This window comes from Dendropsophus ebraccatus, chromosome 15 (assembly GCF_027789765.1).
Source record: "Dendropsophus ebraccatus isolate aDenEbr1 chromosome 15, aDenEbr1.pat, whole genome shotgun sequence".
NCBI classification, from domain to species: Eukaryota; Metazoa; Chordata; class Amphibia; order Anura; family Hylidae; genus Dendropsophus; species Dendropsophus ebraccatus.
The window spans coordinates 44,580,109-44,603,026 of NC_091468.1; the positions used below are offsets into that span (position 1 = coordinate 44,580,109).

General features: G+C 40.1%; 1 protein-coding gene across 3 annotated transcripts in view; it reads right to left on the reverse strand.

Moving 5' to 3' along the window:
* BCL11A (BCL11 transcription factor A) overlaps nucleotides 1-22,511 on the reverse strand; it is a 118,342-nt gene extending 95,831 nt beyond the window's left edge. For all 3 annotated transcript variants that reach the window (XM_069955527.1, XM_069955526.1, XM_069955525.1), the window contains exons 1-2: nucleotides 22,133-22,511; nucleotides 17,406-17,735 (exon numbers count right to left, since the gene is read on the reverse strand). In XM_069955527.1, the coding sequence (XP_069811628.1) occupies nucleotides 17,406-17,735; nucleotides 22,133-22,187 (385 nt within the window). In that variant the 5' untranslated portion in view covers nucleotides 22,188-22,511. The remainder of the gene's footprint in view (nucleotides 1-17,405; nucleotides 17,736-22,132) is intronic.
* Nucleotides 22,512-22,918: the final 407 nt, after the last annotated feature.

Below are 22,918 nucleotides of genomic sequence, written 5' to 3' on the forward strand. Positions count from 1 at the left end.
TATCATTCTGTCTGCTAAACCAGTCTGGCCACACTAAGACTATAGAGGCTGAAGCTCTTGGTGTACAATTTTTCCATTGTGCTGCCGGCCTATTACAACTTACTTCCATTCTTTGCCACTTTCCCCCAGAGCAGATGTGATGGACCACTTGGCTTAAGCCCCTCCTAGTCCAGACAGAATTGTTGAAAGGAAACCTCGGGAAATAAGAAAGTCCATGGCCAAGACCTAGACAACACAAAGGCGGCGACTCTCAATTTTGTGCTCTCACCTCCACAAAATGCTCACTATTTATCACCGCAAAGCTTTTCAGTGCCATGCTTCTGTAGAGCAAAGATTGGGGGAATGAATGAAGCCACAGAGCAGGCTTTTCATGGGTTAGAGCAGGGCATTGTGCTGGCCATGAAAGGATTAACAAGGGTATCCATTAATAGTATTGCCACGTTAAAAGCAATATGCTTTCACCACTATGTTGCCCCCCCCCCTCTATTATCATTTAGCAGGGGATCTACAATGCAATGACTATATAGTATTTAAATATCCAACGTCAACATCTCTTGATCACCATCAAGTTCATCGTACGTCAGTTCTAAAATTCCTAGATGAGGAGATGATCACTGACCCGGAAGTGCACAATTTTTTTGGGGCGGTAATACAGTAATAGTGCCGCCATCTCATGCACCAACCGAAACCATCCTATAGTTAACAAAATGTTGGTGACACAGACCTTGGACTGTACTGTGCCTTATTCCAACCCTTTAATCGCTCATTGAAAGGGGGAATCCCACTGGAGTGGTTTACAGATTTACACTCAGCGAATGGCAAGAATTCTTTGGCATAAGTGTGTGTTTGTTGATCAAATGTCACATCATGTGCTTGCCGTTATTATGACTTACAAAACCCTTGCTTCGGTCCCAAGGCTTTGCCAAAGACAACACCACAGTACGATAAGCAAACACATGTATTTATGAATCATGTGAAGTGCTAGCAGCCATTAACGTTTCTCTCCATTTCACATGATATTTTCAGAACGCGATTCGTAGGCTCTGTGGAACAACTAAGCTGCTTGTGGATATATCAGGCTTATTTGTTAGATTTCATGCTAATTTGGACAGTTCTCCAACATTTCATTGATATTCATGGAAAGCCTAAGTGGGATTCAACAAGGAACAGAGCAGCATTGCTTTATGACACAATTTGCTTTTGTCTTATTATATTAGATATGCTACCACTTACCATTGTATGAAGCAGAAACAATTATACCTATAGATCCCTTAGAATGCTTTCATTTGTGCAGGTTCTATGTATAGATGGCTGAAATAAAATGCACATGTGAAGCCGGGTTCATTAACCAGAATGTAATCCTTAGAAAGGTCTATAACCATATAGCAAACTTCCTAGATGTGTATAGACTAAAAAGTCTTTATAGTTCACATATATGTTTTACTTCAGGCTGCTTTCATGTAAAGTTGTAGATACCATTGAACGTTTTACTGTACTATACATTAGAGAGAGAAGTCTCATTCGTGCTTGGTCAAAGCTGTGGTCACCTTATGCAACAAACTAAGCGAAGAAAAAGCAATGGAGCCATCATTCTCTAGTTTCTGGAAGCATGATGGTGTCAACTAAAATCTTTCGAGTACAGAGCTTGTTATCTACATCAGCTCCAATAGATGATGAATGGAGCGGTGGTGCACACAAGTAACTATTGCACCATTCTGTCGAAAGATTTGGACCCTATTCTCAAGGCATTACTAGTAACAGATCATGTGAGCAGAATAGAGTCTAAAGTCTCTCAATGGAAAGGAGCAACGGTTGTGTATAGTCTCCACTGCTCCATTCATTGTATAGGGGTCTGTCGTAGATACCTATGCTCGGCTATCTCCAGCAGCTCCCATTGATAAGGAATAAGGCTGGATCAAACACTCCATCCTTATACGACTATACATAACAGATCTTTTTTTTTAGATTGGGGTCCAGAGTCCCTTGGAGTGGAGCAGGGGTTGGACAGATCCTGTTCTCAGATTGGTGTCCCAAGTCCCTTGAAGTGGAGCAGCAGTTGGAGGTGCACAACCCCACTCTATTCATTGTCTGTAGAGAGATAGCTGAGCATTGTACTAAGTTGTCTCGGGCACACCCATAAAGAATTAATAGAGTAGTGGTACACATGTACCTTTAAAGGGGTTATCCAGCGCTACAAAAACATGGCCACGCTTCCACCTCTCTTGTCTCCAGATTGGGTGGGGGTTGGGACTCAGTTCCATTGAAGTAAATGGAGTTTAATTGCAAACCACATCTGAACTGGAGACAAGAGAGGGGGAAAAGTGGCCATGTTTTTGTAGCCCTGTAACGCCCTTAAGCCTTCAGTTGTGTTTATTGCTCCTCCATATGAAGCAGCTTTTCTAAATAGCACAGGAGTGCATTCAGCTGACAGGACTGAATGGAGTAGAGTAACTTTCCACTTGTATACACTGACTTTTTATTACAACATAATATATTTTTATGAGTGCATTTTGTGGCCTTTAGATAGTGTTTGCATTATTGGCTGGAATGCCTACAATGTTTTTCTATGTTAAGCTAAACATGGCAGCTTCCATAAACCATGTGCATACAAGAATGTCGAGGAGGCAGCTTCTCGGCAAAAAAAAAAAAATGTTAAAGGCCCCAGTCATATGTCATGCAGCCGGGACAAATAACCCCTTCTTTGCCGGTCGCATTTTACACATAGCAAACAAAACAGTTGACAAAGGGTGACATGGACAAGGCTCGAACAGGCCCCGCTCTCAGATAATATATACAGAGGCCTCTTTGCTCACATTGTTTATATATGCAAAAGCCTCTGCGGTGACAGGGAAGTGTTTCAGAATGCTGTCTTACAGGAACCTACTACCACTGGTCCAAAAGCCTAAAAATAATACTGCAAGCTTCTATTTCCTGATGCAGATCTATAGGCTGAGGAGCAGAGAACGATCTATCTTCAATAATCCCCTTCCCCAGTAAAAATCTAATACCATACTTGGTGATATAGTCATACGCCAACGTGGCACTGGCCAAAACGAAGGACATTTAGCTTTTTTTTTTTTTTTGTATCATTTTGAAATGGTAAACTATCCATTAGATTTCATCATATCTTACTGAAGCAATTACATCAAGAAAATGATAGTGCGTGTGGAATCAATTATGCATGCACTTGGCCGGAGACCAAAGGCTATGGAGTCGGAGAGGGCAGAATCGTTCGACACACACAAATAAAAAGCCCCTAGATCTCACAGATGGACCCCATCAGTTCATCTTACTGCCTAAAAAGTTCATGCACTTAATAATTTATTTGTGCTCTGGATCCTGTTTCCAAGCTGAATATTAACAACTGTAGCGTGCTTTTACTACGCGATGGAGCAGAGTCGGAGGGCACTATAAGGTCCCTCTGAGGTTAAGAGATATAGTAATGTATAGAGATCTAGAGATTATATTCACTTATGCACCTATGGTGGCAAAGCCTTTTGTATCCAAGACTCTATCTGGCCCCCAGGGTGAAGCAACGGCAAGGAGGATAAACTTTGTAGATGTAAAAAAAATATATATTTTTTTTACTTATTATACTAAAAATATCTCCCATTCACTTAATAACAATTAAAAAGAATTTAAAGCCTGCGTGATGGAAAAGATTACCTACTGTTAATGTTTTCACTGTTTTCAAACGAATGGGGAATCGACGTATTTATCATGTATTTATCATATTTATCATGTATTTATCATTTATCATGTAAATCTGCATATGTTTTTGTGTTTCATTTTGGAAGTGGATGTGATGCAGATGTCTACAGACATTTGCACCATCTGAACACAGCCTTAAGCCTGACATAATATTAACCAGGCAGTAATATGCCACCTATAGAAGTCTATGTAAAGAAAATAATGGGTATCCAGGAGCAAAACCAGTCTTCCTTTATTAATCTTCAATGTTCCATAAAAACGCTTGCACAATACACCTGGCGCCTTTCAGGTTAAACACCATTAGTCGTAGCGTGAGATGTGCATACACATTATAGGAATCACAAGATTCGAAGATGAACGCCAAGGAATGTATGGGATGAAGCATGGATATATTTGACTAGATAATTTATGTTTGGTAGATATGTATGTCCAGGGAAGACCAGTGTTGAAGTCTATAGAAGTCTATGGGGTTATACATACAAGGTTATTTCCTTGGCGACATGTTCCATCAGATGTTGTATTGCTCCTCGAATACAGAGCCACCATATGGCGGCACACTGAGCGCCTACAGCTATGTAGTAGAGAGCCAAAAGGACTCATTGTGCCACCATCGAGATTCCATGTAACATATAACAGTAAGCAACTATGGGATATTCGTAAGGATTTACTTCTTAAACATATGCTCTTGATTCTCTTACATTACGTAAAGCGTCACGTACAAGCGGCATTAAGGTATAGCTGTCCCGACGTAAACGTTAGGAAGAAACAGTTGCCAGAAAGAAAGGAACTTGGGCAAAAGTGAGTTTTTAGACGAGCGCACATTGTTTTTTTTTTTTTCCCAAGTCGAGGCGGGCATCAATCGATGATAGATGTTACTGTAAGACCAGTTTTTATATCTTGGAATGCTGCAGCCTGGTGGAACAGCACAAGCACTAAAGCATTCCGTCTCACTATTGTCAAATTGCTTGCAGCTTAACCTCCCTGCCTTTTTTGCCAAGATCAATTCAACTGAACCGTTTGGGAAAGAGGGAAAAAGGATCTTGATTTTTGAAGGAATGTCTCCCCCAAATGGGAACTGTTTCATTGTACATTCCACCAACTGTACTTAACAAGAAATGCAGAAACTGATAAAACATATTTAATTACTGGAGGTTAGGATCCTAATTCCTCAATTCACCAAAGGAAAGTTGGCAAGGAGATGCATCATTTTGCTGCTTTCTGCCTGAGCATCTGAGGGAGAGAAGCCACTGAGGCAGCTAATACACAAAACATGATCAAAAGTGATTAACAACAGCTTCATATGCAAATTGCATTAATGAAGGAGTGCAAAGTCATCATGTAAATTAAATATGTCAAATCTCTCGGTGAACTTTCACTCACGAGAAAGGGGGGGGGGGCATCTATTTTTTTTAACATCATCAATTTCCACAGAATGAAAAATCTTAAGAATCTTTGGTGCTATAAACAATTTTCACCTTTTTTTTTTTTTTCCTCTTCTCTCTCTCTCCTTCAGCAGCCTGACAGGCCAGGCTGATATGTGCCGAATGCACATGTTAATAAGCCAATCAAAAATGCAAAACAATTCGCAATTACTGCAAGGACCTAATGGTCATTAGAATTTACAACTAGGTAATGAACTAAAGTCTGCCCACACCATGCATATTCATAAAGCAATTTAGCCTTTGAAGATTAAAGCAGTGCTTAAAATTCAAATGAGCTTTAGCAAATTATCAGTAAAATTCATCCAAAAAGCACAGTGCTGCGTGTCCCATGATTTCCCCCCACCACCACCCCACCTCTTTTTAATGCAAACCCGCCGAGCCGCCTTTATAGAGAGGTGCTTAGGGGTGCAGAAGGCAGCACTGCCCCGGGCCTCACGTGTTTTTATGTGGCCTTACTTTGCCTCATTTCACTCACAGCCCTTCATGTCTTTTCCGTGCAAACACAATTAACTCCTTCATTGCTCTAGGGCGTATGTATAGTTAAGCTGGCTGGCCATGGCTAAAACTTTTTCTGGCAAGAAAAAAAAAAAAAATCATTCAAGTTTGATCAAGAAGATGCTTAAATAGGATCACTATTATTAACATCATTATTATTGTGACAGCCTTAACCAAGTTGGTCCATTTCTTTCAAGGTTTCTTTGCAAGTTGATTTGAACAACTGACACGCTGGCATATGTAAATTAGCGGTAAATGAATACATGTCTTCTTCTTCAAATCATATGTGGGAAGAAAATTGTATAGAAAGTCATTCATCGCCTGTCTATTCACCTTGTGTTATTTGTATAGATGTAGCACAGCTGAGTTTTGTCATTTAGGTTCTATTGTGCATCTTCCTGATAAGCTCGATTATGTTGCGATTTATGCCCGAAGGTATGCAACTATACGCCTATACACTTGCATATGTCTTCCACGAATAAAAAAAAATGTATATTAGGCAAGATATGCTTCTGGACTGAAAAACGTAGTTGCCTATATTTTTCCAAAAAGTTGGACTTTTTGAATTAAGGTCAACATGGCAGCTCAGTGGTTAGCACTGTTGTCTTATACCACTGGATTGCTGATACCTAAGATAATAAGAAAGGAAAGGCTAAAAGGATAGACTAGATGGACTTTTTCTGCCGACAATCTTCTATATTTCTATCAAATCCAACCTCTACTTTGCATTGTATGTTCTCTGTGTCTTTCTACAATCCAAGAACATACTGACTGCTAAATTTGTTTTAAAGATTGTGAGTAGGGACTATGTTGGTGCGATAGATAGATAGATAGATAGGTGCGTTGGAATGTTGGTATAAGAGATAGATAGGTGCGTTGGCATGTTGGTATAAGAGATTTTTCTAGCATATATGCTGGTTGTGCACTAGTGTATATGTATGATGTGAATTGAGCCTTAGACACTGTAGACAGTCTACCTGCAGTTACCATTAGTTTTGTCAACTCTACTTTATCTGTATATATGGATGTCATGATTAGAGATGATCGAACAGCGCTGATGTTCAGGTTCGTACAAACCCGAACCATCGGTATTTGACTCCTGCAGCCTTCCTGTTCCATGGGGAAGGTGGAGACAGCCCGAGTCCCGCCTGGAAAACAGGAATACAGCCTGGGCCATAGGTGGTATTCCTGTTTTCCAGTTGGGACTCGGGCTGCCTCCACCTTCACCGCGGAACGGGAAGGCTGCAGGAGTCAAACACAGATGGTTCGAGTTTGTACGAACCTGAATATCAGCGCTGTTCGATCACCTCTAGTCATGATTTTCAAGTCAAAGTTATCCATACAGTAGGCCTTATATATAACATAAGCTATTGCAAGATGGTTATTTAGGTCAGAAACCTCTTGACTATGAACATGGAATAGACAACAAGTTATATCTGCAAAAGGAGGAAATCAAAGTCTTGTTGATTCGGACCAAAGTGACTATAAGACGACAGTGGGGATAAAATGTTGCATGCACTTTGGTGGTGCAGACGGCCAGTCTTATTTTTATATTAAAGGAACAGGGCACATTTTGGAGAAGTGAAACCCTGAGTGATTTCATAGTTACATCTTTAAATATCATCTGCGGTGGCTCTGGACAGTCAGATGCAAAGCCATGTCTTAAGCTGTCTTTTTTTTTCGACACTGAGATTTGCATGTGGCAGCCAAGCCATGTGAGACAGAATCAGTTATGGAAGCCGTTGAGTTCTGCTTCATCTTCATTCTTTTTGAGGAAGTGGCACCATCGATCCTATTCACACTTTCGAGTCGATGCTCACCCCAGCTAGTACTTGTACTGACCGTTGCTCGATTGTGCTTTCCTAAAGTAACGCCTAGTTTCAATGATACTGTACCTGCCTTAATGTGTGGTGACGAAGAGGAAGAAGGTTTGAATATTTAACTTTTATGTCTGAAGAATTCCTTGCGAGTGGGCCATTCATTGTGTCGCATGGGAAGCCTTGGCTTGGGTGATTTTAGAGGAAAAAGTAGGTCTATTCACTGGAATCAAGAGGCAACTAAAACATTTTCTATAAGTTAAATGGTATCATTAAAACAACATGCTAAATAGCCTATAAGTAGAAGGACGTAATTTGTCCTGCCCCTAAAGGATATTGTAACATAATAATACCAATCATTGGTCTGGCTGCTCTACAGTCAGGGGTCTAATTCTCTATTTGAATAGTTCCAATCCAACTCCAACTACTAGAAAGGCTAAAACTAGCTAATATGACTGTTAAATAGACAATTTTCAATCATTTTTGTTAATTTTTGAGACCCCCCCCCCCCATAAAAAAAATCCTGAAAATCATTGATATGTCCATATAACCCCATAGGAGTAGGAACGTAAAGAACATGCAGTTTCAAGGGCTATAGCATATGGCTATGATCACACAGCAGTATTATGGTCGATACCAGTGTCGGACTGGGGTATCTGGGGTCCACCAGAAAAAAATTATCCTGGGAGCCCACCAATAAAGAACCAGTGAGAAACATGTCACTCAGTGTTCGTGCAGGTTCTAAAGTTGTAGGCCCACTGGAGGATTCTCTAGTCCTTTGGTCGACCATTCCGACACTGGTTGGTATGTTATATTGGTAAGCTAAATCCAGGGGGGAACCTACAGAGAGAAAAAGGATAAAGAAAAGATTTGTACCTGGTTTTAGCTTACAAATACCAATGCCGGAGATGAAAATGGAGCAATGATCCCTATAGTTCCCAATTATTCCAACTTTTACATTTAAATGTACATAAATGGGTTACATAGGAGAATATTGAGACAATTTATCCTACTGATGTGACAATAAAATAGCATAGAAGACTAATGGAGGTTTTCACAGGTGCTGCTCTGAAACATCGACTCATATAGAGTATAGTGAAGGCTATCTTTATTTTCAGGTGTACAGATTATATGAATGCGTTTCAGGATAGGATCAACCCCTTCCTCAGATATAACCACTCCAGCCAATATCCATCTTGGTCTTGACTCCAACGATGCCCAACATGGTACCTGAACCATATCATATAATCAGTATCAGAGCAAAGTTTTTGAGTATCTGGATTGTCATCAGTGTTAGGCAATATTAGGAAATGTCAGACTTGGTAACGTTAGGGTGTAGTGCCTAGCGTAGCTATAAACTCCATTTTATTGATGAGAAGCCAAAAGAGACCAATGACTATGCTTATTAATATTCTATACTATGCGGATATGGATTATATTACACATCTGCTGTGTACGGCCAGCTCTTTTACATTATAGCAATTACAGCTACCATTCATTATGAATTGATTAGAAATATAGAATCGTACATATACACACTGTAATTGGGTGCCTCATTAAAATCTATTGGTTAACTTGAAATCTTAACCACTTAAACCTATATTGCCAAAAAGATAAAGAGTTAACAGCGACTGACATCTGGTCCACACAACGACTCTCATCAGGTTGACATTGAGATTATAAGGGGTCCAACCTAGAGATGGGGAACCTTCGGCCCTCCAGCTGTGGTAAAACTACAATTCCCATCATGCCTGGACAGCCGAAGGCTGTCCAGGCATGATGGGAGTTGTAGTTTTGCCACAGCTGGAGGGCTGAAGGTTCCCCATCCCTGGTCTAGCCTATAAATACTGTGCATAAACATATACTATAAGGCCTGTATACGGGATTAGAGCCTCTTATTTGCTATGCTCAATGACTATCTTTGAATGAAAGAGTGGAGACGCTGCTCCACAGTGTGAGCGTCAGGCTCCTTTAATCACACTCAGTGGCAGGTAGTTGTACTCATTAGTGGCCTCACATTACAATTTTACACTTACACATCACAGCGTCTGCTTCACTTTTGATTTGTTTGATAACGAATTCCCAGATGTCACGTACGAGACTCGTCGTTAGAACAATGTGGCGCAGACTAAAGCGCATCGTCGCCTAATTTTCACCATGCTCCAGATCTAGAAGAGCTGAGTTTGTCACTTGGCCAACATCTCCTAATACCTTATCTGCGCAAGACAACAGCCAAGCCACAAATTCAGCTCTGCTACCCCCCGGTAGATCCTTGACACCCTTTGTCGGAAGATGTGTTTTTACGACACGTATGTTGTCATAATTGGTTACCAATAACCGCAGAGGGAGCTTTCAAAGGAGTGTGTAGAGATGGAAAGTTCTACGCCATGGGGGGGGGGGGGAGACTCCAAATCTTGTAATATTGGAGAATAATGAGAAGAATGTGAAGGTACAACAAATTGCAGTGGAGGCAAGTACAAAGCATTCTTGTCGTGACTTCCTCAATAAAGTGAGAAAATCTCTCCCTTGTGCCAGCACTATTTTTTAGCAATTTAAAGTTAAATTAAACCAATTTAGTATATTAGCATAGGGAAGACGAGCCGTTCCACAGACAGCCGCGCCATTAGGAGCTTCAAATGACCAATTTTATTTGAAATAAAATAAGCACAAAAAAAAAATTCCTCCAGACATCTTTGTCAGCCATAGGTCTAAATTACATCCAATCCCTCCCAGTGGCAAAGTTATTGTACAAGGAAGCAGAGCCCAGCCATAGTTTACATGGACTCTATGAGAGCCAAGACAAAAGACTACAGACAGACAATAGCTTGCAATGCAAATGCATAAAAAAAAAAGGGCCACAATTCTTTAACCTGCCAAAAACATTTCCCCTTTTGCAGCGTCTGCAGAAAACTAAAGCAGTCTTACCAGGGGAGACGAAGAAAGAAAAATGTCACAAAGGGAGGTTGAAATATTTCTAAAAATTAAGCAATTAACTTTTCGGCAGAATTCAGCAAGCGATCGTGATAGACTGTTCTGCATAAAAAGCAGGAGTCGTGATCCTCGATCTCAGACCCGCGGCCGGCACAAAGGAGGCAGCCCCTGCACAATGCCTGCTGTCAGCAAGTGAATTATTTTTATACAGGAATTTTTATCTCTATTGTACAAACAAGTATGTGCCTGCGCTGACTTGTTAAGCAATCCACTTGTATGTAGAATAAGAAATGCCTTTTTTTTTCCCTTTCCCCGCTGCTACTCGTCACACAGCCCTAACATCACAAGACAACACATTCTTTGAAGACCCTGATTTTTTTTTTAATCACTTGTTACAAGCAATGATTTTTTTCTATCAGATTTTTTCTTCTTTTTTCTGTTGATTTTAAAAAAATTAGAATATTAAATAATTCTGTTGAAATTTAATTTGAGATTTTATTTAATAACCGACACATGTTTAGCGCAATTTTTTTTTTTTTTTTGTGATACCCACACGCCAAGTTTTTTTTATTGAAATGGCACAAGTGTTAAAAATGGAAAATTACCTTCGGCGTATAACTAGCATTGAAGGTAAATAACCCTATTTCTGTCAGTTTTATTAAGTGCATTGCCTGGGGTGTGTTGTTTCTATCTAGAGGTAACAAATGCAATTGTCAAAAAAGCAATACACACACATTAGAAAGACAGTGCCATTCGTGGCCTACAATAGGCTCTTAAATAAACTATAGAGTAAAGTGCCTATTCTATAATATATTAGTGTAATATCCATTGGAGATCACTTAGAAAGCATTGTTTCTAAGAGCGGTGAACTATCGCCACGTATCCGGTCAGCAGTCGTCTATAGGTAGGTATAGGTCAGGGTGGGGGTGCTTTTCTATACCGTTGGTTAACGTAGTGTTGGAGGATGAGGAGTGTTTGTTTCAAGCACACCTCTGCTTGTCTGCACATCTGTGCAAAGGAATTTTTTTTCTTTTTTTCTTTTTTTTTTTTTTTTTTTGAAGAAGGGGGGGGGAGTTGTTAAAACTAGATTCTGAAATTTGCTAAGGGTGAGCCAAAAGTCAAAGCAGAACACGAACTGCTGTTTTACATTTTACAACCTCAGCCACAGAAGCTCAATAAAATTCTCTTCTATTCCGCGCCACAGGGTTGCAAAACTTAATTTTTAAGTTCGTTAAAGACTCTATGGGCGCAGTTGTTTAACACTAGCAGGACTGGGTTTCTCAGAATTACACCACTTAGTTTGTTGTGTGTATGTGTGTGTTTGTGTTAACTATGATTTTATATCATTTGACTCTATTTTATGCTCATTTATGTTTATAAGGTCGGAACGTAGACTTTTTGTATGCACCGGATCCAAGGCCTCGAGTGTTTCTTTAATCTAGACTGAGCCAGTGCAGCTCTACATAAGGCTTTGTCCTTATTAAAATATTCCATTGCATTGTCTCCATTTGCTGTCTATGGTTCAAAAACACCATATGCAGCTTTTGTGATTGACAAGCATTTGTCCACCTAACACCCTGGAGCACCCTAACCACAAACAGGTTTCCATTATGGCCCAATGCGGATTCACAAGAGCATAAGAAACTGTAAAAACACTGTCAACGCTCTTTTAACTAAGCAAACTGGGAGAGGGTGAATGTGTTCAAGTGTGTTTTATTATAAGCATGCCTCTTTCTTCTTTGTACACTCTGTTAATTTGGTCCATCTGCCAACGAAGATGTTCTGCCTGCAAAATGGGCATACTGCTAAAAAAAAACTCCTTCCCACCATTAAACAAAGGAAATGAAGGCTTTCAATGAAAACACCAACCTTTCCTTGTCGGGAGGTGGAAAGGAGGGGGGGGGATGGGCACGAATTTAGGGGAAAATTGCAAAAGTATTAAGAGCAGCTATTTTTCCCAAAAAGGGTTAATAGGAGCATGTAGAACACAAATGCCAACATCGTGCCAGTCTATTATTGCATTGTTGTGTGCTGCTATTGTTGTATTGTACTTTCAATGGATCATTTTATATCTATTATATTAGGAACTTAATTTTTACATAAGCCTTTAATAAAAGGGCCCATTAGCAGAGAAAAAGGGGCCTGGACTGGCACAGATGAGGACGGAAACAGACATATTGAACATTTTAACAACGCTGTCACTCGCACTAGGCTAAGCATTGTACAATTCCCTGGACTGACTGCACATTATAATTCCAGCTTGTAGCTGTGTACAGCTCTATTACAGAGGAAGGTGAGTGGAGCATTAAGATTCCGCCGGTGCATCTGCCAGGAAATTTGCATGCACTGATCTAAACTTGCACCTAAAAGGCTTCTCGAAGGTGCTGTAACTTTGCTAATATTTCATAGACGAATCAAGAGTCCACGCGGCAGGAAGGCGTCCTGACCTTAACACACCTGCAACTTTTCCCGTTCAAGTCCAGCTCGGAGTCACTTGGGAAACCACAAGTTAGCCTAATGGAAACATTCAATAATTCTCCGTCCCTAGATGAACAGTAAAAACCTTTTCCAAATTGTGCTCACAATGTTTATTGGGTCTAGCCAAGCTAAATGTACATGGGAAGTCGAGACCATTGACGAAAAGTCACATCAATCTAGGTGACTAAGTCATTGTGCAGAGTCATAAACACACACACGGTCTATCTGTGCCAGCGCAGTCGTGGGCATCACTGGCTGCTTGCAGTTGTGTATGATCAGAGCAATGCAGAGTTAGTCCTTTGCACAACTCATCTTGACGTCCTAATCGGTAAATCATTGGATTTACAAAGAACATAGGACGTTATGCCAGTGTACAAAACAACAGAGTGGCAAGGTGTTAAATGACAAAGGCGGCTCTGCTACATCTGTATAGACGTAAAAAAAAAAGCCAAGACAGTTTAGTGAACTAGCAAGTTAGGCACATCTATTCCAAATCTTAATTGGAAACAAAAAATTGCCCTAAAATCTGCCAACGAGTGTAAAGAATAGAAATACAATAGGATCCCAGCTATAAGTGTGTATCAGGTGTGAGGAAAAGAGGTGCAGACCCATTTATCTAATCACATATCTGCCAGCATACCCATGGCACAAACAGAACCTCTACCAGCAGAAAGCAAATAAAGATGCTTACTGATTAGATCTCATAGTAAGTGATGGCAAGATGCCAGGCAATGTCCAGCTTGATGCTAAGCGTCTTTTATTGCACAAAGCTGGTACCACGGCATACAAATGCCAACTACATTGCTGGCAAAACGGTGTCTAATTCAATATGAAAGGAGCCATTGCTTCTGTAATCAGCCACTTCGGCATCTCCAAAGGGCATCTCCATTATCAAGGTTTTTTACATAAAAAGGGCATGATGCAGCGTCGTCTACGAGCGTAAAGATTATTGATCCAACAACACGCATCAATTTTGTTTACTGCTGGTGGATGGGAGAAAAAAAAAAACTCTTCCTTATAGCAGCGGTCCACCTGATTATGCCATCTCCTAAGTGGGATCATTGTCTCTCTAGTGACAGTCCCTCCCCCAGTATAACATTATAGCTTTGCAATTCACAGTTCAAAGCCTGTACGAACGATAAAGCTAATTGATACAATAGGTAAGATGGCACTATAGTCCTGCCATATAGTCTATGTATTATGGATAGGGTTTTTTTTCCCTATCCGATAATAAACACATTGACGCAATGTTATCCGGTTCGCTATGGATTGTAACTAATTGGGAGTATTTAGCAATTATAACCCAATATATTCCTATACAAGCAGAAAGCCAACACTTCCTAATGACTTTATAGCCACATGAAGATAAATATTCTATATAGCCTCAGCCCAGCGACAATGATATCATTTACTCGACACATAAAATACTCCAAGCCAATAATACAATCCAGACTAGAATTCCAGCAGCAGAAGTCGTGTGTGCAAGTGAATAAATAGAATCCTCATGGTACAGTTCCTGGGTATACAATTGCATCTTTCCTACATCAAAGTGCAGTGACTTTCTACGTCATATTTACAACTCAGCGGGGCCTCCATAATGACCACATGTTAATTAAATCAATTCAGACCATAGATGTAGACGCTTTTGGAGGGGGGGGGGGGGTAAATGAAACATTTATGGCGGGATGCCAGAACAGAGGAAGCGCTATTTTGTGTCATCTCAGAATATACAAAGGATAGACACAAAAAGGTGACATCCGTAAAATGAGTATTTTTTTTTTGCTTTGAATAAATAATGTCCCGTTGTGGCGGTAAAAGATTATACTGATTAACCACTACAGCTGTCAAGCTAAAAAGAAGGGGGCTACTGTACCCATATTGAAATATGTAAACCAATAAGTGTATACAGTGGATACATGCGGAAAACTTTTATGCCTTAAGACTAGGCTTAGGTAAGGCCAACAAAAAACAATGAGTTTCGAGGAATTTTTACATAGTCTACGTGTCTAGGTGTAGATACAACATATACCAACTTTTACGAAAGAAGACTATGAATAGTCGATATATTTCTTCCAACTTTCTTATAGTCCGATCATCTAAGGGGAGAGTCTTAAGAGTGCTCATGGACTCTCTCAGAATTTTGGACTTTGAGAATCAAACCTGATGTTTTTGTTCAGATATATTTTTATTCGTACCTAAGACAAAGCCTATATTGATATCACATTGTTCACTTTCGGAAATAGGTACGACTTTGGAAATGTCTCTCTTTATAAGGATGTAGAAAAAAATTCTGTATCTGATATCACAATCTGACTTCTATTTCCCCTCAAAGTATAAGGATTACACTGAACATCATCTAATGAATTACAACATGTCCCAAAAATGCTTGTTAAAGGATGTCTGAAGATAGACGAGTCCCAGAAGTACTTTACTTGGGAAAGCATGAACCCAAGTCTCCGGTTCTACCTATAAAGTCTGAGAATACTTGGGTCTTAGAAGTAACAGAAATAGACGAACCTTATTTATGAGATGATATCTGGGTTAAGGTGAACACCCGGTTCCTTTAGTTACCGTTTAGTTACAGTAGCCTGGAGATGAACATATGGAGTTTATCAATAGAGTGACCTATTTGGGACAATGGCAAGCAGTCTGCTTTTAATTCCTTCTTGACAGATACTGTGTTTTGTCTTTTAAACAGAGCGCTCCGATATGTAAATACATGTTACATCACTTCAGTGTTACTCCATATTTGGTGATTTAGAGTTGACTTTGGATCTCTGAAGGCTACACATCCCTTCCACCAATCCCAGCTTCATTAATCATGAAATCCTACTCTGCTGCCATTCCCTCATAGGAAAGAAAGCCATTGGAAATGGTCACTAGGCCCGAAGTAGGAAGGGAAAAATTAACCCCGCTCGTGCCAAAGGACGTCAATTCGATCAAATGGAATTTACGATTCATAAACTTTTAAACTTTTATACACTATATCAGTTAGGATCAACTAGTAGGTGCAGTCCTATATCAAACAAATATTGAATGTATACTCCTTCTGTATATATATATATATATATATATATATATATATATATATATAAAATTCTTGTAGTGCTTATCGTAATACATGAAAACTTTTATAATACAGTAAACAATGAAAATAATATTTGTCATTATAAAACAATGCAAGGTTTCCTTCTTTAACCATTAGTCTGCCAGCTGCCCATCAGCAGAACGCGGCCTGTAACCAGGTGCCAGATCCTACTGTATTCCATATCCATCTTGCACCGGGAGAGCTACATTAAGATGTAACTGTTTGATTTTCACACACGCTGACCTTATACTAAATACACCACGCAGTCCTCGTTCTCACACAGTGCTGGGCTGCAAGTCAATTCACATTTCATTGTCTGTGTCTAAAAGGTTAAAACAACAGATACAAAAGAGAGGGGAATCTCATAAAGAGTAATACACTTGTGACCTATTCTTAGGAATGAGCTTTGTCTGGACTTGGAAAAAGGCAATCACCGAACTACAACTCTTTACATTTATAACACTCTTCTAAGTGTGCTGTTAGCTTTCTATAAATTCAGATTGTCCTGGAATGGACAGATGGAGCAGAGCTCAATGGGTTATTTAGCTACTCATTGAGTAGGCGTAAAAGTAGTAGTAGATATCAAGATCAGCTCTCCTACATATGTATCTGGACAATAAAAGCGAAGATGTGTAGTAGAAGGAAAATAAAAATCAGTGCGGGGCTCTTTTACAGTGTGGTTGTGTAAACCACAAAGAAAATAGAGATACATCTGTCAAAACCACATCAGAGGTATAGGAAAGCACAGAGAGGCATTTATCATTTGGCTGAAGAGGCAGACTGCAGAAAGCGGCCTTTCCTGTCAAACCAACCTTTTGAAATTTCCAACATGCCCTTAAACTTTTCGAATAAGCATGTCTGTGCGCTTCAGCAACTGCCCTCTCTACTCTGGCCTGGCCAGTCGAAAATGGCATCTTAAAGTCAAGGTCAGAGGTGTCACTATGCCATGGGGCTGTGTTTAATTACAGTCTGCATGCTGACAGCCAGTATGGATCCAAAGCTAGCTACAACATGCTTTAACCCCTTTGGTACTTCTACTAGAAAACCTGTTTTAGAGAACCTTTAGAAAAAAAAAATTAATTGAAAAAAAAATTAAATATTCAACTAGCTCATTGTATCATTTGTGTCTACAAACAAGTACTGGTTAAGGAGATACCATGCAGTTTTTTTTTTGTTTTGTTTGTTTTTTCAAATTGGACTCTATTACATCAAATTTTAGTCCTCATCACTAGTACTGCCATTGAATCAGTAAGGAGGATACTACAACAAAATTTTGCATTGCCTAGAGAAATTTTATAGAATCAGGTACCCATCCAATAAGCGTTCATTGATTTCTGAGATCCTATCAAAAAAAATTTTTGGGAGAGGTCAATAGGTAAGGTGCTATGTCTGAAGTAGAGAGGTAAGGGAAGCCTTTTGATGACTTCCTCTCATTAGATTTACCTGCTGCATTTTCCTGTTTAGGACAAATCCCTCTAGATGACGTTGACAAACAGTCGTCATCCTCCGGCGTGACCTGGATGCCAACCTCCACAGGATTGGACGCTTTCTTCAGCTCGCTTGGCGTAGGTGAGGGCGGCTTATCCACAGCCTTCTCTAAGCAAAGGCTGCCATTGCATTGTTTCCGTTTGTGCTCAATAAAAATAAGAATGTCCCCCAATGGGAAGTTCATCTGACACTGGCCACAGGTAAGAAGGTCATGGTCCCCTTCTCCGGTTCCCAATGTGCTGTTGTCTGGTTCATCGTCTGTTAAAATGGCTTCGACAGGTTCGGCTGCAGTGTAGAAAACAAAGAAAACATCAGCTCTCTCTCGAGAAGGGAACGGAGAAACAAGCAATAGAGAGGAAAGGTTTATACCCCATAATGTACCAGAGAACCCCCATATGGTCAAGGAAAAGAGACAGTGGAAGAACCATTACGACTCAGTATACCTACAAGTGTATGAGACCTTGCTAACATGGTTGCTGTTGTAAGGTGACTATGTCATTATAGACTGCAAAGACATTATGAATGAATATGTAGATGATGCCTGGAAAATTCTTTAACCCCACAGTGCGAAGCAGGGGGAAAATAGGTAGACTTGTACTCTATTTGTATACAAGAAGCATCGAGGCAAATACATAACAGCATCTAAATCCCGTGGAGGGATGAAGTCTACAATAAAGCTTTTAGGTGTTTTGTAATCTATACGAAGACGTTGGTACAATCTTTTCCTTACATGTTTACATTCATGTTGCACCATCATGTAGAAGTCAGTGTGGTCAAGTGAATGCCACGTTTCATAACCACTGATAGAAGTCTATTTCTTAAACCTGAAATACCTATTGTACCGGCTGTCAAACTTGACAGATTGTCTACATGAAGATAGAAGTCTTTTTTCTTTTTTTTTTTTCCAGAATGGTAAAACGAAGCTTCTAATGAAACCTCTTTGCAGGGTTGAAATCATTTTTTTTTTTTCCTAGAAAGCATTTTAACAAGAATAATTCTAACAGCAGATCTATGGACTTTCTATATAAAAAAAAAACACAACAGTGAACCACGTTCTGTGATTCGTCACACAAAGGCAATGGTGACATTCCAATGTCAATTAGAGCACAAAGAAAAACCCATTCTGAAAATATCATGGTGCCCAATGCAACTATCAAATAGTTAATCCGTCTGACCTTCTTATGCAGGCTGCCAATTTCACAATTTTAATGAACTTAAAGCCACAGAGAATCAAAAAATAGATTTTAATTTGGTCGTCGACTATTGGAATGGATCCTGGTAAAAGTGCAAAAATCTACTGAACTCAGGTTAAATTTATTTCAGCCCCACGTAGAGCAAATATTGAAAGGGGGAGATCTGGAGTAGCTCCCAGTTGGGATAAAATATTAGAAGAGTGATACCTTACTGCACCTGAGCTCAAGTAGGACAAAGTCTGACTTTGGAGAAGTCCCTACTTCTAGGACTACTCCTAATAAGTGGTCAGTATGGGAACAGTCATGTCACAACTCTCTTAGAAGACAAGTAATGTGCTATGCAGAACAAATTTTATTATTTAATCAAAGTTTAGGATCTGCTCCCATTACCAGGGTCTTGCTCCAGATCCATAGACCATCCATGGTGCAGTCTTATAAACCTCATTTGAAAGATATTTGCACAAAAATAGGCAAAGTCTACAGAGTGCAGCCACCAGGCTGATTTACAATCAAAACCAGGAAATGAAGTGCTTATCCAGAGGTAGCTGATTACCCCTCCACATCTCACCTAATTAATTTTATAGGAGGCAAAGTTCTTGAAAATAACAAGATGATCAGATGTACAGATATAAAATCCATAACCTTAACATTTCCGATGCTCTCCACGTAAATTATTTCTAATTAGCTGGGAATACATCCTGATAAATAAGTACGTTTAACGTGCGGAGAGTTGGCTCCTGATGTATAAAGATAGCACAAGGGGTAGGATTCCATTATTCAACATTTTTATTAAAATCTGAGGCAGCTGTGAGGAGCAGCCCCGTCAACTGAATGGACACTGGTGTCTATTACTATTATCTATAGTACAGCAATGTATACTGAGCTCTTACTGCATTTAGTAAACATAAATTATGATTTTATTATGATTTAGGTTTTAAGAAATGTGAAATTTAGAAACTTTCATGAATTAACCCATATGATCCTCATTTCTTTCTTCAATCGTAATGTTTTCCCGGGTCTGGTCTAGTCTAAGATTTACTGAAAAAATAATAAAGATCTTAGGGCCGGACGACCAGCGTTTTTGATGTGAACTTTGCAAATAATAAAAGCACAATGGGAGCTTGAACAGAGGACTCTATCCCTCCCTCTTCCTCTCTCTGTCCAAACACGTGGATGAAAGGCAAACATGTCAGACAGTCAACAAGGAACCTCTCTGTTTTAGGAAAAACCTGTTTCCCTCCCCTCCCCCTCTTGCACAAGACTTCTTGCCTCCCTTCATCGTAGTTAATAAAGAACAGAACAATGTAAACTTAAAAAAATAAATAAATAATAGGCCAGACTGGGCATGCCACAAGCAAACTTCAACTTGTCTATGAAGACCAAAAAAAAAAATCATAAAAAGCGTCAAGAAGCGATGAATAGTACTAATATTTTATTTCAGAAATGTACATTTTTTGTTTACAAAAACGTATTTGAAATTTTTAACCGAATTTGGAGCCGAGATAGGTTCAAAGTTTACGGTTCACGTGCACGGTAGGCAACGTATGCGTCGAACATAAAAGCTGCCCATCATATATTAATATATGTATATATGTGCGTCGACGGCATGAATGGTGATGTCTGCGAGTGCCAAAGCAGCTGAGGACACAGTTTTTCAAGGTAGTTTAATCCACTGCCTGCGCGGCCTCATTTAAATAAAGCACCATAAATTGTAGATATGGACAAAGAAATGAGAAGGAGAATAAAATGTGCTTCCCATTCACCCCCACCATGAAGAAAAACAAATTATGAAAATGTAGGAATATATGTTGAACCGGTCAGGTTCAAGTTTGTACGTGTTTCCTGATCTTTCTCTGCTCCCTAGCGGTCAGGTCTGGCATCACACAATTTGTCTTAAGTAAAACCTCATGTTGTCGATCAAGTCCCCCCCCCCCCTCCTCCTGCTCCCTTGGCAAAGGAGGGGGAGGGGGGTTAGGAATACCAGAAATAAACATTAATGCAGACAACAAGAAGCAAAATAACAGACAATGGTCAACAATGATCAATGATAAGGCGACAATCAGTAACAAACAGGTATGTTTCCAGGCTATATAGTAAGTAAACCCATAGGCAAGTCCCATTGGGAATAGGATACTATAGGGTCAAACGCGGTTATTTGTTACATTGTAACTTTTGCTAATCTCCGTCATATTCCATCCGTAAAGAGAATGTTATATACCCAAGGTAAAATATATCAAGGAAATGTGGCAGAACTTAATCCCAATAGAAACCAGTGAACTAATCAATATCTGGGAAATTGGAAAGGGATTGATTGAAGTTGGGGGATAAGTGAAACAAGTCCGGTTGCCCTATCAAACATACGGATGGGTCAAGATAACCTAGAGAAATACAGACCGTCACAGCCTGCCATAAGGCATTCTAGGATTGTTTAATAAAACTATGGACGCCATTAAGAATACATACATGTAGATGGGCTGACAGCGATCTGACGCATGCTAATTCTACCAAGGCAAGTTTACAACAAGCTGCACACCATTCACTCATTGTTCTCAGGATCCCTGAGAATTCCTCCGGAAAAAATACTAATTTCATACAAAATGCCCCCCAACCTGCATTTTTTTTTATGGTGTATAGGTTACAACACAGCTGTCAATGTGATTCCTTCCACAGAGGATCTGCCTCTTCAGATGATTTTTTTTTTTTTTTTTCTGCTCACTTTTTTTTTTTCTGGAGATTATTTTGCTTTTCCTGTCTCAGTTGTTGGCAGGAGATTCTGCACACGCGGTGCTTGTAAACATTCAGACACGAGATTTTTCCCAATCAAAATCCACTTCCACTTTTTTTGAAAATCTTCCAAAAAATAGTAAAAGAGAGAGAGAGAGCGAGGGAAAGGAAGGGATTTCGTCTGCCAGCTGCTATCGAGGCAAAGTTTTCAAAGAAGAGTTTTCGGAAGAGGATTCTTTGAAAGAGCTGTGGCATCTAGAACACAAGCTATCCCCCTGCACGGCTCTCACTGTGTGCTCGCTCTCACTGGGCTGCACGGAAGAGCAGCTATTACAGCAGGACACAGGCAACCCTGGGAGCATGCAGCGACCCTCAGCTCGCATAGCTGATGCAGTCCACAAAGCAATGATCTCTTGCAAACCCTTACACCTTTAAGGTTGCAACTTTCAAGCGTGCAAGTTTCATATCAAAACGGAACCCTATAGGGTGCGTTTGTTTCTGTATGATTAGCCACTTGGGGCTCTTTATTAAGTTACATGATCTCTGTGAAATGTCCAGTCTGATGCTTCTTTATGACCATAATCTTTGTGCTTTCTTAACAGATGAAAGGAAAATAAAAAGTATTTCATGTCTACTACCGGAGGAAACTAGAAGAAAGTAAAAGGGTTCGGTATACGGATGAAATTACTTTCTCTGACCACCCACCCCCCATCTGTGAAGCTACGTCTGTGTGCAGGTAAAGCATGGATTAAGCAAGGTACTTACGTGAGTATTCCCGTTTGCTTAAGTGCTGGGGCTTGCCTTGCTTGCGGCGAGACATGTTGGTTGGTGGGTGGCTTGTGAGAGCTCGGTTCACATCGGGAGAGCAGGGTTAGAAAGAAGGAGACTCCAGAGAAAATATCTTCATCAAATGCCTTTGACATCCAAAATAAATTAGAAATAATACAAAGATGGTGCAGGGAAGATGAATTGTGGGACAGCCGTCATGCCTTTTTTTTTTCTTTTTGGAGGGGGGTGAAAAAAAAGAAGAGAGAGATAGAGAAGGAGAGAAATGAAAAAAATGGCAAAAGCCCCCCTGAGCTGCAAGTTCAAGTGCGGACGTGACGTCCCTGCAAACTTGAACGTCAGGAGCTGGATGGACAGAGACATACAAAACATGGGCAGGGCCAGGGGGAGAGAAGAGGAGGAGGGAAGGCAACACCAATGGACATTCATAAGGGGCTGGACAGGAAAACCAGACCCGGGCAAGCCAATGGACAGTGATCAGAAGGAGAGGGGGTGGGAATGAGGGCACTCACAGTACAAGGGGGAGGGTGAGGAGAGAAGGGGCTAGACACAAGCTGCTGCTTATTGAAAGAAGAAAAAAAAAATATAGAAGCACAGTGTTGAGCTGGAATCTGATCCTGCTCTGGAGATACCACAGAGAAAAGAGATCACAGCCTCTATCACATAAACACACTATGTACGTAGAGCCCTGTGAGATCCCAGCGAGGGCTGGCAGGCTGCACACTAGGAGCACAGGACATCTGCAGAGAGATAGGTGACACACTA